The 16,091-nt window shown below is 40.4% G+C and overlaps 1 protein-coding gene across 2 annotated transcripts; it reads right to left on the bottom strand.

Annotated features, from left to right (window-relative positions):
• Positions 1-752: 752 nt before the first annotated feature.
• On the bottom strand, positions 753-15,609 carry VIP (vasoactive intestinal peptide). 2 transcript variants are annotated; one of them, XM_053293696.1, is made up of 7 exons: positions 15,264-15,609; positions 12,792-12,908; positions 6,875-7,015; positions 6,647-6,751; positions 4,210-4,347; positions 3,617-3,737; positions 753-1,146 (listed from the first exon to the last, which is right to left on the bottom strand). In XM_053293696.1, exons 2-7 carry the CDS (start codon positions 12,896-12,898, stop codon positions 1,138-1,140), a joined length of 621 nt encoding a protein of 206 aa, XP_053149671.1. In that variant the 5' UTR covers positions 12,899-12,908; positions 15,264-15,609; the 3' UTR covers positions 753-1,137. The 2 variants fall into 2 exon arrangements, with proteins under 2 accessions (XP_053149671.1, XP_053149681.1); XM_053293706.1 differs by having other exon boundaries at positions 4,210-4,344.
• Between the last annotated feature and the right edge of the window lie 482 nt (positions 15,610-16,091).

Here is a 16,091-nt window from a genome sequence, read left to right as displayed (position 1 = left end):
AAAGGAATTAATTACACTACCAGTTCATCTGATAAGTGTTAGAAGAAATCTGATAGTTGAAGGCAGGACATATTCACAACATCATATCCTTTCACACTCATCACTCCCACTGTTATAAACCTATATCAGCCCCACTGATACAATCTACTCAGTGCAAAACATCTTAGAGAAATGTTACCAATCCTACTGAAATTCTTCTATTTTCCTCAGCACTCCTCAGGTTTCGTCTGAGCAGGACCTCAGAATTCCTCCTCAAATGTTGCTTTAGGATAATTCAGTGGCAATTTAGAGATACATGAAACCCACCTGAGAAATGTCACTACTCACATTAGGCAGCATCCAGACTAGTTAATCGTGAATGAGAACCATTGCAAACAATGAGACATTAGTCATGACTAGCCATTAATTTCTTTGGGGGTTTAGTCATGATTAGCTTAGTCTGAATGTTGCCCATTGAAAATAGTTTATCAGCCCTAGACATTTCTGCAGAACCCCCCCAACTTAGGAATATTCTTCACATTCAGTGTGAATTTCATTTTAGACAATTCAGTGGCAATTCTAATACTGAACATTGTTGAAATCATGTTGGGACCTGCATGCATTAAAATAATGAGAACATTCAGCCTTTATGACTCTTTAACCATCTAAATATTGAGTACAAAATGATGCTGAGGACAATTAATTTGCATTCATTCATTTTGATTCCCAGATGTTGTTGACTACAACTCCCATAATCCCCAAGCAAAAGCCATTGCTGCTGGGGATTCTGGGAGTTGTAGTCAACAACATCTGCGAATCCCTCTTAGAGAGAACACTGCTCCCCTCCTCTGCATTGCTTGCCTTTCTGTGAAATGCAGTTATCAAAATAACAGATTTACAGCATAAGAGATCACAAGATTTGTATGAGTTGAATTAGCATACATATGTACAGCTTCAGGTAGATCACTCTAAAGTAATATTTACAGTGTAAACATCCACTTTATTATATAAGAAACAAAAATATCACAAATGTCACTTCACAATATATCTGTTTTGGTTTAAATACTGAAGTCATTTCTTTGAAATACTATGAGAACCTCAAAAAATAGTTTGATCTTGTCTTTATTTTTTGTGGGGAAATATTTTACTGAGTCATCTTCAGAGGTTCTGTGGAGAAATAAACCAAGAAAAATCATTTTAGAGACATTAATTTAATAAGCAATAACAACATTTCTTTAAAATTGGTCTTAAAATTGTACAGATTGTCTTAAACTGTACAGATTGTAAGCTGTGCAGATTGTACAGATCGTTTTAAGATTGTAAGATTGTCTTAAGCTGCTTAAAAATAAAAGAAAATGCGTATGCTCGAAATGGTTTGAGTGGACTATGAACCTGACTTAGTCAATACATCTTATGAAATATACTTCTTGATGCAAAACCGAATCGATTGGCATGATGTTTCAGAGAATGAAGAAGCTGATCCAGAAGAAGCTTTGGCAGGTAAAAATAAAATAAAAGCCTTTCCATCCACATGACTTTTCTGCAAGCAGACTAAGGGATTACCAGAGTCTTTGATGTGAGTCAGTTCACAGCACTTTCAAAGAGCCCTTACTTATATTGGAGCTCCGTGTGGCTGATATCACAACCCATGTGTAGGCTCATTTTGATGGGAAATTTCCACATTAGTATTCTATGGCCTAGGAGGCCACCATGCAGACATGTAGGTACTACACACATATGGGAAGGTGTTGGGGATAAGAAGCTTTAAAACTCTGCCTCACAGATCTCATGGGGAGCAAAGCAGACAACCATATGTTGCTGCCCTAGTAGTAGTAGTTCCTACATAGGAACAGAAAACTCTGCCTTCTGCCAATTCAGACTATTGGTCCATCTAGCTCAGTATTGTCTACATTGACTGGCAGGTGCTCTCCAAAGTTTCAGACAGGAGTCTCTCAGCCCTACCTGGATTGGCCAGGATTTAACCAGCATAGAACCAGCATTCAAAGCAGATGTTCTTCCACTGAACTATGACCTCATCCCCTACATTAGTTGACAGTTCATTTCTGGGCCCAGTGTAAAGCTTTGAAACTCTGCACAGCCTGGGAAGTGGTTACCTGAAGGACCATCTTTGTTTCACATGAATCTACTTGGTCCCTGTGATTGGCCTGATTTCTGGTCTGCCTCTGGTCCAAGTTTGGTTGGCAGGTACCAGAGACAAGCCCATTACAACAGTGGTGTTTTATTTTTTGAATTCCCAGGGATATCCATCAAGGCCCTTCCTGATTTTAAGTAGGCAATTAAAACTCATGGAAAGCTTTTAATTGTCAATTTTTGCTGTCAATTTTTGACTACTTCCGCATTTATTGATTATTTATTATGCCGATTATTTCTGCTAATGGTTTATTTGATTATGACTAGTGAATCTACCTGTGTTTATCTCTGGTATCCAGTGATGACAGTCTCATGAACTTCCCACAATACCCTTGTGGGAATACCTATTGGACCGAGTCTCATGATCAGTGAGACCGGGTTTGGGGCAGTGAGCGGGAAGAGCAGGCTAAGCCCGCTCTCCCCGCTCACGAGCGGGCAGGGAGCCCTGGGCGGCCAGATCGGCTGCCCACACGATGGCTGGCTCCACGACGGAGTCAGCGGGGGGTGGGGGGAGCAGGGGCCGCACGGCCCCCGCCAGCCCAGTATGCCCTGTGCGAGCGCGGGGAGACCCCCAGAACTAGGGGAGACCCCCAGAACTAGGAGGCAGCTTTTCGCCTCCCAGCCAGGGGTCTACTCATGAGTAGGCGTGGCGCAAAGGCATGCTGTGGCTACTCACAATCCTAAAAAGCAGGTTTGCTGGAGTGCTCACTCCGCAAACCTGCTTTTTAGCAGGGGTTCTCGAGCAGGTTACCTGCTCAAGAACCACCGGGCTTGGCTGCGAGCCCGGTGGTTCTTACAGTCAACAAAAATCGGGCTAGCCTCTGCTAGCCCGATTTTTGTTGACCGTGAGAATCGCCCCATTGTGTATGTAGCAGCTCATAGTTTGGGAATCACTGACTGATCAAATTATACTGGAAAAGGTGGTGGTGGTGGTGATGGTGGTGTCCTGAATGCAATCTGTAAGCCCCATCTCGTAACTCCCCATAGCCCTTTCTGACTGGCCTGTGACTTGAGCACTGGACATGAACCAGAGCTGCGGACAAGGCTCTGCTTATGTATGCCTGTTGTGTCAGATTCAGGAGCTTGGATTTCAATTAAGCAGAAAGATGTGAGGCAAAAAGGTGTGGGCTGACTTTTTTTTTTAATTAAGAAATGCCAGTGCATTTATCCTTAGAGACATAGTATTTGCCCTAATTAAATATGAGTCAAATTGCGTTTTATGCTTGGTACACGCAGTCCAGGAAAACGAAAGTGAGATGGGTGAATTAACAGTATCAAACCACTCATTTTAATTAGGAATACTTCATGAAAATCTTACAGTTAATACATGCAATTATCTTCCTGAGTTCTGATCCCCACAGAAATGTCATATGGGACTCACACAGTTAAGAACTGTTTTCTGCAAAACCCATTTTACATACAAGATCAGTGATGCATATCTTCAAGGTAAGGTGATTCTTTGATTGAAGAAGAAGCTTTAACTCACCAATGGGAGGTTGTTCAGAAGCTGAAGCTCATCTACAGTGACATCGTCATAGTTTTCCGAGAAAGCAGGGTCAAGCAAATCTGTTTCATCTCGAAGGTTGGCTGGGTTTAGCTCTTCTTGACTGTTGCAGATGATAAACATACATTTTGTTGAACTCCAGGAAGAAGTAAATTAATCACAACCATTTTCTCCTTGATTGCATTAAATTTTATTCATCTTTATTACAATGATACAATCTGTCAACCTTATTTCAATATAACCATATATAACAGTCAGTTCCATAGAAATCAGTTTTGCTTAAAGCACTTATATCATTAGTGCTTAAAAGCAAGGGAGTTTTAGTTCTCGAATCCTTCACTAAACTATGCACTGCATAGAAAGCATGCAAAAAATATGCCTGGATCGTGATCCTCTTTCTTTTGGTACAAAACCCCTATTCTTCCAAGCTATTTTTATTACAAATTGTCCTTAGTTGAAAGCGGGGTGGGGGGGGATGAAATGCGGCTAGCGCTTTTCTCTGTTCAAAGGAAGTACTTTAATAGCTCGTTACTGCTCTAGACTTTTTAAAACCATGTGTCTTTTGTGTGTCCTACCTTCTTTTTCCAGTTAAAACCGAGTTCAAATATTTCTTCACAGCCATCTGCTTTCGAAAGCGGCTATAGTTATCAGTAAAGACAGCATCTGAGTGGCGTTTGACTGGTACCTGTTCATCAAGGGGATTGTTGTTGCTTCTTGAACATAAAAGATAATGAGAATTCATATATTAATATATAAATCAATCAAAGTGTGAAAATGTCAAAACTCATGGATGACATCTAGACTAGTGCCACCCTAGCTCAACAAAAGAAGTTGTGCACACATTGCATATGGTGTTATACAACAGGTCACACAACACTTGTGTAATACCTTGCACAATGTGTTGTGCAAACTCAGATGTGTCCTGGAGAAGGTTTTCTAATAGTATACACACTGTGGAGCACCCAAATCATGTAGCTCCACAAACTTCTTTTGTGAAACTACATGATTTGGGTGCTCCACAGTGTGTATACTATTAGAAAACCTTCTCCAGGACACATCTGAGTTTGCACAACAAATTGTGCAAGGTATTACACAAGTGTTGTGTGACCTGTTATATAACACCATATGCAATGTGTCAACATCTTCAACTAGCACAAGGACTAGTCTGGAACATTACATTATAACTTTGCACTTGTGCAATAGCACTACACTAGCTCAACTCTAGTCTGGATGCAGGCTATATTTCTTAAAGCTAACTAGTTTGTGGCAGTCTCATTCTCGCTTTTCTCATGCAGCCCAACCATCATGACCTCACTTTCTTGGTCTTCACACTCTAATTGAATAAGTATAGGCAGTTAAATGTCTCTTAGGCTTCTGCCCACATGTGACTGAGTAAACCTGATTTGACTCTCCAGAGCTCTATCCCAGCACTAATGACCACTTTTCTAGGGTACTTTAGAGCAGCATCCCCACAGTCAGTAAATGCAATAAGGAACGCTAAGCAGAATCACCGTGAGAAAATCACTGATTTCAAGTGAAACACTGATGTTTTTTATTCTTGACTGAGAAGACACATTATAAAGATATAAGGAGCTGTCTTTCTACTGTGATTGGCAAATGCTCTGCAGGTCTAAACCAGAGGTCTTTTCTGAGGGCTTGAACCTTGGAAATACAGGGTTCCTGCTGTATGTGTTGCACAGTCTTTTCAAGGATACACCAGTTATGCATCAAGCTTTAAAAAAAAAAACTTGGCACATTCAGCATGCCATCAGCTGGCTGGATGCAGTCCCTTTAGATATATCATCTCTTTTTCAAGATTGTCTGCTTCTAACTCTTCATGGAGACTTCAATGCTTTACATACAGTATATCAGATTTCACTTCATATTTTATAAGCTTTAAATGCATATACATTTATACTAAAAGAGCTTGTGCTAAATAGTTTTCCTGCCCCCTGCCCCTTGAATTATTTGGTCATTGTAAAGGTAAAGTATACCGTCGAGTTGGTGTCAACTCCTGGCAACCACAGAGCCCTGGTAGAACACAGGAGGGGTTTACCATTGCCTCCTCCCACACAGTATGAGACAATGCCTTTCAGCATCTTCCTATATTGTTGCTGCCTGATATAAGTATTTCCCATAGTCTGGGAAACATACCAGCAGGAATTCGAACCAGCAACCTCTGGCTTGATAGTCAATCAATTTCCCCGCTGCACCATTATTATTAATTCGATTTCTATACCGCCCTTCCAAAAATGGCTCAGGGCGGTTTACATAGACAAATAACAAACAAATAAGATGTTTGTTAGCCACCATTAGGTGGCTTTGTAACAAGTGTGAAACATAACAATTCAATAAGGTTGTTCACACAACCAAAATCCCTGGTGGCTAGGGAGGGCGGGGGGAAAGGCAGGAATATACTAACCTCCCACACAATCACCTTGCTCCTGTTGCCGCACTGCACTGCCACACACATGATTGCCGCTGCAGCAAGCAGCACGGCACTCTGCATGCATCCTGAGCATTCACATGGCTGTTGACCTGGGTAGAAGGGTGCACTTGCACCCTTCTAAACAGGTAAACAGTCAGGTAGAAAACCCAGCTACCCAGGAGGACACCGCTGGATCGAGGCCGATCCTGGCACTTCACACGAGCAGCCCTAACCAGGTCGGGCTGCCCAAGCTTGGGTAGGGCTGCTCATGTGAACAGCCTTAATATATGTTTCAACGCTGCAATTCAACTTTGAACCACCCAGCTGGGCTCTAATCAGAGCTGCCTTCAACACCCCCACACACTTTGTCAAATACGTAATAATCAGGTGAACATGCTTTATAATTATCTTTTAATAAGTATATATTAGTGTTGGAAAGTAAGCTATAATGATAATTATATCATTAGTGCTAGAAAGCAAGTACTCTTGCTTTCTAGCACTAATGATGTTAAATATCTTTGAAAGGAAGTCATTTAAAGGCAGATAAGTAAGATCATTTGGGAGACGAGACACATGTCACTCACCCAACCCGTTTTCCAATAAGGGACTCCAGATATCTTCTTGCAGAGAGTTGACCCAAAAGTTTACTGTAGCCACTTGTGAAAAGTCCATCGGCATGTCTTGTGTTTCTACAATGGAGAGTTCTACAGTAAAAAACTAATCCACATTCTTAAGAGTAAATGCAGTCTTAATATGAAATGCTCTATATATTGGTATTTACAGTTATCATTCAATTCAAGAAAAAATCTTACCTGTCCATGGCTCTGGACACATCAAAATAGAACTTGTCATTCTCTGGTAATGTGGTTTGTAACATGTCAGCCTCAGGCTTTAATGAGCCCTGAGCATGCTCAGATTCACTTGCCCCATCAAATGGCATTCTGTTTCCTAATCTGATGAAAAGGAGAAAAAAAGACAGTGTTTGAAGACGCTAGAGATTTCTTACAGCTAAGAGGAAAGAACTAAACAGTACATTTTGTCAATCAAAATTAGCAGAGAAGCAGTTTGCTTGCTTGCTTGCTTGCTTGCTTGCTTGCTTGCTTATCTATCAAACTTGCATACCAATCTTTAAATTATTTTAGAACAGATTTAAATAATGAAAATAAATACAGAATGAAACTATTGTGTGCCAGAAAGATAATAGCAGCCAGCCAATGGGAGTGAATTATGGGATCATATCAATGGGCCTTAAAAGTGCTTAGTTTTATTGGATTATGTCCACAATAACTGACTTGCGCGCGTTTTAGGGTGGAAAAAATAGATGTTCACTGTATAATTGACATGATTAGAAATGTAGGCACACCAGTCCCTATTATCATGTTTCCATTTACCACATATAATAACTCCAGACATTAAGGAAGCGCACTATGCAAAAGTCAAGGGTCATGTTTTAACTCAAAACCTATCAGTGCTATGGGGAACATATACAACTTAAGGGTGACACTTAATTGGTGCAAAGGACATTCCCATAAGGTCAGGCCCAAATAAGAGGGTGTAAGATGGATATGCAATGTACCCAAAGGTATCCATATATACACAAACATTTCTTAATATGACACAGATGTACAATGGAAGTACAAGTCACCTTAAGACAGATTTTCTAGCAACATATCAAACTGCTGATAGTGATTTTCATAAATATAATAAAAATAATAATAAGTACTTAGTCTGCCATTTTTTATACTGATGTTATTTTAATGCTTTCTAACAGATTTTGGACATCTTCTCAGATCACTGAATTGTGCCTAGATTGGCTCAGTATTTTGTTTACTGGGACTGCTTTACGTTTTTGAGCCTAGAACTTCATCATACACTCAAATGACATTAACAATTAAATGACATTAAATGACATGCCATAAATTAATGGTATATAGAAACATTGGAGGGACAAATGACTTTGTAGTTATAAAAGTATTAAACAGTGTAATTGCATTGGACAATTCAGGGCTAAATGTGCAGTTTAATTGTATGCATATACACTCTAAAAGAAAACTTGGGGGGGGGAGATGATTGGTAGATATTTTACTAAATGTTTCTATGAAACAGTCAATCCTCTTTGGCTTGGAACACCTAATTCAAATTCAAATTGCCCTCTGCTTCAAAGAGGATGCATATGTGAAGCACATTTGGATAAAGGCAGGGAGAAACTGAATGTAGTTGCTAAAATGTAGATACCTGAGCTCTAGGGATTCACTATGATCACCAAATACAGTGAGCATTCCAGCTCAGATAAAAACCCAAGCCAGAGAGGAATTCAGCTATTTTCACCCTCCTATCCTTCTAGCCCCACAACCCTTTACCTTTACCTCCCCACATCCACAATCCTTTAAACCATCTCTTCCCTTCCACCCATGTACCTGGATGCTGCTGCTCTGACAGTGGAGAGCAGGAAGGAGGGAGGGAGGTCCCTTCCTGCTCTGATGCCTGGATCATTGCTTCATAATACACCAAACAGAAGCAGAGCTGGGGAGTGTAGTTTCTATAAGGGCCACTGGGGATTGGAGGCTCTTTGGTAGGGTACATGGAGGCACCTCTCCACTCCCACCCTTCTCACCCACCCCCACAGACACATTTAATTTTTTCAAATTTTCATAATTATTTCAAGGTCTCATAAAAACGGTATTAGTTCCAAAGGACTGGCCAGGAAAACTGGGGGAAAGTGGAATATTTTTACAGGCAAGCTGGAGGAAGCACATTCACTACTTGAGCTTCCCCCAATGAGGTGGGATGGGTGATCTACAACAATCTCCTCTTTCCTCTGTTCCTCCTAAAAATATGCCCCTCAGACCCCCACAAGAGCAGAGCCTTAGTCTGGATGTCAGCAACTGTGGCACCAGTGCTATCTTGGCCTAGATGCCAGCCAATGTTTCTAGCCATTCAGGTGGCATATTGATTTTCCATTTGAGATTATGGTTATGTTCTGTGGCCTGAAAATTCAGTATCCTACCCAGGGTAAAATGAATTGTGTGCTATTTTACATGTTATATGTTTCATTCTCATATGCCAATATACCCAAATAATACCTCTTCGACCTCTAGAGCTTAAATACCTTGTGTCTGGGGCTGATGGGAGTTGTAGTCCAACAACATCGGGGCACCCAAGTTTGAGAACTACTACTACTGCTAGAACTACTACTACTACTACTATTGATGATGATGATGATGATGATGATGCTGGAACCAGTACTACTACTGAAGATAACCTGTGCATTATACTATCCTTTTTAGGGGGGTTCCTCCCAAAACAGCATGTCTCTCCCCCACCCTCTCTCTCTCTCTCTATATATAGATTTTCATCTTCAAGAAATGGTCCTGCCAATACTGAAGGGGAATTCACTCTATCCACTGAAAAAAAGATTTGTTTTGTTTTCCTTAAAGAACAAAACCAAACCTTTAAGACTGCAAGGCAATATAGTGAAGGCAAGCAGATAACTGGAGCGTAGGTGATATTTTTTTAAACAGCAGATATGTGTTTATACAAATATGCATTCTCCTTACCCCTCAAATAAAAAAAACTTTGCTAAACTATTCAAAACTACTATAGTGATTATCTCATAAGAAATATATTTGTGATGTCACAAGAGCTGGCTAATAAGCACCTTCCACAAGCTGTAACTTAACATTCATTTCCCTTTCAGAGGAAAGACCAGCTTTTCTATTTCAATCTGAATATATAAACCCTTCAGTTTAATTTTTCAGAAGTGTCCAAATGGCACCAAAGCTTACTAGCACCAAAGAACCCTACCCTCTTAAAATGCTTCATCTTTCTTCAGCCTGATTCTGTGTATTTCTGTAAAATTCATACTACATACAAATATGTTTCCATGATAACTCCTTACCTATATAATAAATGCTTTGGAACTCTAAAGAGCTTGATCATTCATGATTTGTGATTTATTCATTTTGATAAAACTGCTTGTTGCTCACAGTCTGGAATATTTGATCCTTCAGTGCATATAACTTCTGCATTTCAGTTAAGATGTCTCTCTCTCTCTCTCTCTCTCTCTCTGAATGGAATTCCACTCTGTCAGTCCCAATTTAATGATGATCACATCAATAGCTGGATCCCCTTTTAAATGATAAAATAGGCCAGCACCATCCACTAAAGCATAGTTCAACAAAAATGCCTTTCATCTTATCCTGCCACTTCTATGCCTGTTAACAAGCTATAGAGTGTAAATGCATTTCTGAAGCTAGAATTCAGTTCGTTGGCACTCACCCCTGATAACAGCTAGACTAGACCGGCACCTATACTAATGTGCTTTAGCGTGCTAACACTCAGCTAGCTCATGCTGACCATCATATAGATGCAAGCAGCAATTCTGTTGGTGGATCTGAATGTCTATTCTTTGCCATCTTTTCATTAGAATTTCATTTTATGTTTGCTGTCAGCCTGGCTGTCACCCAGGCTGACATGAATAACTTAAGGCTGACCTAAAGCTAAAAGTTTTGCATTTTCCTAGTGGAAAAGCAGACAGGATGCACAGGGTTGGACTTTGCTTCCAATGCACAAGGTCCTATTCTCTGTCATAACTCAAAGCTTTATTTAGTAGGTGACACAGTTGTCTATTGTAGAACTTCCAGTTTAGAGGTGGTGAAATTACTGTCTGAGAAAAGTGAGGTATCTCTTGAAACTTACACGTTTGCTGCTAATAAAATCACTCAGGACTCCATATTGTTTTGGAAACATCAATAAACTGGCATGCCATGTGCATAGGGGAGGTAGATACATTCAGTTGAAAGTCTCAATGGAATTTATCCATGTACAGGAATCTATCCTATGTGAATGAACATAGGGCTCTCTCCATCTGGTCAATAAGCCAGCTTTTCCAGAGTTCCCAACTGCATGGAGAGTGACTTAATTGCATACAGTTGTACCTGTATAGATTCATTCCATGCAAACATTCAGTGTAACTAATTTAGACTGGGTCACATCATCTGCCACTGTGAACCTGCTCCCCACCCCCAGTGTAGGGCTATGTCAAGTGAATGGCATGACATGTGTCTTCTGAACTGTGTATTAATTATAAGACAAAGTGGAAGTGTCCTCTATTTAAATGTATAAAGATCCTCCTGTCAAGCCTGGAATATGTGCACTTGTTGAAGCTTATTGTTCGAAGGACATTACTTTATTTATATTTGCTAAACATTATTCTCCAGTTGCTTCCTGCTAGTTCATGTATGTAATTTTGAGATGTAACCTGAAAACCAGCTTGTGTGATTTTTAAGGATGCATATCTGTGTCAAAGGCCCATCAAGTACCTTTTATCTCCTGGATGGATCACTTCGGATAAAATGGACCTAAAATGTGTGGCCTTTTGTAAAGTGGGAGCCTCCAAGAGGCTGCAATCAGGCAGCCTGAGGATCTATCCTGAGAGAACCAGCCAAACTTAGGGCCATCATTATTACTAAGACTGTGTGAAGCTTCAAAGATGGATTTGGTCCAGAGCTGAATCAGGTCCATTGCGGTAGTCTCAGAATTCCCAGGAAATCCTGCGCCATTTCCCAGGTCAGCAAAATATATTTTTTTAAGAGAGAGCGAGAGAGAGACTTTTAAAAGTGAAAAAGTCACTGCTTCCTCATCACCAGGAGTCTTTTAAGCTGTCTCTGCCTCCTGCCTAGTCTAGTAAGTTAGTTTAGGGGTTGGGGGATGGAGAGCAGTTTGATTCAGGCAAACTTTGGCCTGAAACAAAGCAACTGCTTCAAATTAGGCCAAAGCAAAACAGACCCCCTCCAAAGCACTGAATCAGGGGCCCCTCCAAAGTGCTGAGGCAGCTCCCAAACTGAAGCAATGCCACTTCACATGGCTCTAATAATTAGTACTAGCCGACCCCGCACAGAGCATCTGTGCTCTCTTTGGGACCGGCTACCTCTTTCCCCCACAAACCTTCTGCTCCTGTCTCTCCAGCCAGCGACCAATTCTCCTGGGTGCGCCTCAGCCAATCATGCACCTCCGCAGCCCCAGGGCCCGGCCAATCAGCTGGGTGCCGGGATGTACATTCCAAGGCTCACCCAGGAGAATTAAATATATAGATGCAGTCTTTACTGTGGAAATTCTAATAAAAGAATGCAATGGGGTGCAACAGACTCTCTAAATGTCTCTACGTGGTAAGGGAAGTAATCTTATTCTCACTCTTAGGCTAAGCTCCGCAAAATGCTAGACACACTAACGCTACCATTATGAGTACATTTGCTACTAACACGGAAGCCCCAGTGATTTTCCAGGTTCATTGAATGCAATAATTTAAAGGAACTGTTGGACTACCTTCTATTAAAATCAATGAATAAACCTATCCTTTCTTCCTCTTCTTTCTTATCCAGTTAACTACTGCATCTATCACCAGTCTACTCTACTAATAAACCTAAATGCCAGTAACAACAGACTAAAAACACATATGCAAAATATAAATCATCCAAGTAAGCCACATTAGAAGAGATAAAAATATACCACCCCTTCCCTTAAGCACATAATTCTCCCTTGACCGTTAAAAGAATTTCCTTTGGCAGGACCCCCACCACCACCACCGGAAGTGCAGAATATATACATTTCCAGTCATAGGTTTTTGTCAGTGGCAACTTGACAAATCCATTCATTTTACTAGTATATCAGATTATTCCCTTTGTTAGCAGGAGGTTTAGTTAGGAGCACCCAGCAGAAAGCAGCCCTTACCTCATCGCTGAGTATGTCCCCAGTGGTGGTAAAGCAAGCACGTGAGAGCAGAGAGCACAGAGGAGTGTAAAAGAGAAGAGAAGCTGGGAGCCACTTCCGTATTCCATCTTTTTGAACCTGGGTTGGCAAATATGATACAAACATTACACTCTCTGTGCCAATGCTTTCGTCTTACATTAATACAAACACAGAGATAGTCTCATCTGAAAAACAGGAAGTTTGGATTTCTGCATGGAAAGGGTCCACCACTGGTGTAAAAGCCAGCGTGGTGTAGTGGTTAGAGTACTGGACTAGGACCGGGGAGACCCGAGTTCAAATCCTCATTCAGCCATGATACTTGCTGTGTGACCCTGGGCCAGTCACTTCTCTCTCAGCCTAACCTACTTTACAGGTTTGTAAGTATGTAGTGCACCACTCTTAAGCACTTAAGTATGTAGTGCACTGCTCTGAGCGGAATATAAAATATAAATAATAATAAAATAATAATAATAATAATAATCTCACATCTCAAAACAAGAATATCAACTGGACACATTCATTTGCACTTTTAATGACAAAGGTCTGTCCTTAGACCAGATGGCTGTCATAGGAAATAAAATCCCTTGTATTGGATACATGACCTAAGAGTTGTAGTGCATTTCTGTGCAGAATCATTGGATATAGGCAAGAAGACTAGTGTTACTAATATTAATAACATTAATAATATAGTATTGCATCATGCCTATTCTTTCCTCAATTGCTTATTTGGGGGGAAGCACAGTGTATGTTGCAGGGAAGACTGAAATGAAACTTGACTTTTAAAAAAAAATCAATGGTCAAGGCTGGAATGAGATACAGAGGTCATTCACACAATCAAAAACTGTGTTCTACCAGGCTTTGGGAGCTGTGTGTGCTCCTAATTTTCAGTTGTGTGGAAGCAAGATAAGAGGAAAACCTGGGTAGAAGTGATCATGTGGAAGAAAGTTAGGAGGAAAACCTGGGTAGCTTTTCCTCCTACTTTGCTTTCATGCAATCACTTCTACCCAGGTTTTCCTCCAACCTTGCTTCCACACAACTGAAAATTGGAAGCAGATAGAACCGTTTTTGATTGTGTGAATGACCACATAGACTTACAGAATCAGAGACAGAAAGAAATAGATGCGTTCATAGCATGATTTGCAAGTAATATTGATATCTGGTAAAATAGGAAGCTGTCATCTACTGTTTCAGACTATTGGTCTGCCTAGCTTAATACAATCTACCTTCAGCGGTGGCTCCAGGGCTTCAGGAAGTAATTTCTCAGCCCTTACTGGAGATGCTTTTCTCAGCCCTTACTGGAGATGCTGGAAACTGAACCTGGGACCTTCTGCATGCTAAGCAAATTCTATACCAATGAGCTATGGCCCCATCCCTTCAGCTATGACCCATCTCTTGGGACAGGGAATGGGATCATAGCTAAGGGAAAGGTAGGTGTGTGTGTGTGTGTGTGTGTGTGTGTGTGTGTGTGTGTACACGCATGTGCACACATAAATCGAGATACTTATTTTCATCTGTTTGATTTGCACAGTGCCTAGAATAGCACAACATAGCCTCTACATTTCTGGTAGACTAAGGCTGGAATCTTATGTGCACTTATTTGGCCATAAGTCCAACTGAAAATATGATTTCTCAGTATACATGCATAGGACTACTCAGCATGACAAAAGGGTTCAGACTTATTTATGGAATGTTCTTTGAAGCATGATGATAACTAAAGGCTGTATGCAACCAACAAGACTGGTTGCTTGCAGGAAAAAAAATAATTCTTGTAATAAGCAGTAGAAATTAGTCCAAAACTTTTGTATTAAGTAGTTTTGGGAATACAGTCAAGGAATTTATAAGCTAGAAAGAGTTTTCCCCTTCAATTCATTGTCATGCAAAAGAACTGTAACAGTGCACATACAAAAGCACAACATGAAAGGAAAACCTTGCATGCATTTCCTTTGACCCACATAATATTGTTCATAATAAATAGGAATGGCACTGAGACAGAACCAGATAATGTCAGAGGAAATGTTTTTACAGTTGCAGTATAAACCACAGATTAGAAATGTACAGGTGGGGAAGAGCAGGGAAGGCATGGATTACTTTATGTTTCAAAAAGAAAAAACAAAATAATGATAACTGAATGTAAGAAAGTTAATGTGGGAAACAATATCCATTGTACAATTTGTGAAATATTGATTAGTAGCAAGAGTGTGCAAGTTTCCGAGGACAACTGAAACTTCAGTTATCTTGAAGGTTAATCAATAAAAGCATCAAAAAGTAGGGTCCCTCTATTAAGTTCATTTTCAGTCTATTCAAAGATATCTTTTCCATCCTACTTTGGAAGCTGTTTTCATTTTTCTACAAATAGGAATACTGGGTTTTATATTTATCTAAATAGTTTAGTAGAATGTTTATCTGAAGTAAGATTTAGTAACCCCCTCCAAAAAAAGAGAAACTCAAACTTACAAAGCAGGAAGAGGATTCTGTCTCCTCCGGAACAGGGTGGTCCCTGGAGCACAAGAAGCACAGAGAGCTCTCCTAGGTGCTGAATTCCTCCACAGCTGGTTGGCTGCTCCACAAGTTTCTTTTCCAGGTATCGGAAAGGGAATGTGCACAGAAAGAGTACACTCTGCTCTCTCTGACTGCTCCTACTGGTCTGAAGTTTATCAGTTCTCCTTTCTAGGCTAATGCCTTCCTTTCTCTTCAGTGCACTCTGAGCAGTCTTTCAAGCTGCCTCATTTTATAGGGTTTATACACAGGACCACTTTTCTGCTTCAGAAACAGCAATCACATTATGTTGGAGACGTCACTATTCCCAAGGGGATGAATGGAAAGTCTGTGATTGCTTTGTTCAGGATGGTTGTGAGACAAGGGAAGTTCATATTTAATTCATGGGAACCAGTGGAATCCCCCCTCCCCTCTTAAATTGATTTATAGCTGTATTAATGAATGACTTAACATGAATAACACTGGACTGGGAAAGCAAGTTTTTAAAATGCATAATCAACTCCTGCCTTCTCAAACATGGAAGCAGAATTGTAAAGTGGAAACGTGTGGTATTAAGTGGTAATTGATAATAGGTCTCTTTTTTCTGAATTAAGGCAAAATGTTTGGAACAGGAACACTCTGACGTTGTTGCAGAAGATTAGCAAGAAAGCTCAGAAGAACTTGAGGAAATTATTCAACACCAAATATATATTCCTCCACAGTCAAATGACTAGTCCTAAAACTATGGACCCCAACTTAGTTGGACCCCAACTTAGTTGTTCTTGGATATATATATATCCTAGATAG

The sequence above is a fragment of the Hemicordylus capensis genome, chromosome 1 (assembly GCF_027244095.1).
Source record: "Hemicordylus capensis ecotype Gifberg chromosome 1, rHemCap1.1.pri, whole genome shotgun sequence".
NCBI classification, from domain to species: domain Eukaryota; kingdom Metazoa; phylum Chordata; class Lepidosauria; order Squamata; family Cordylidae; genus Hemicordylus; species Hemicordylus capensis.
This window is presented reverse-complemented; position numbering and strand designations above follow the sequence as displayed.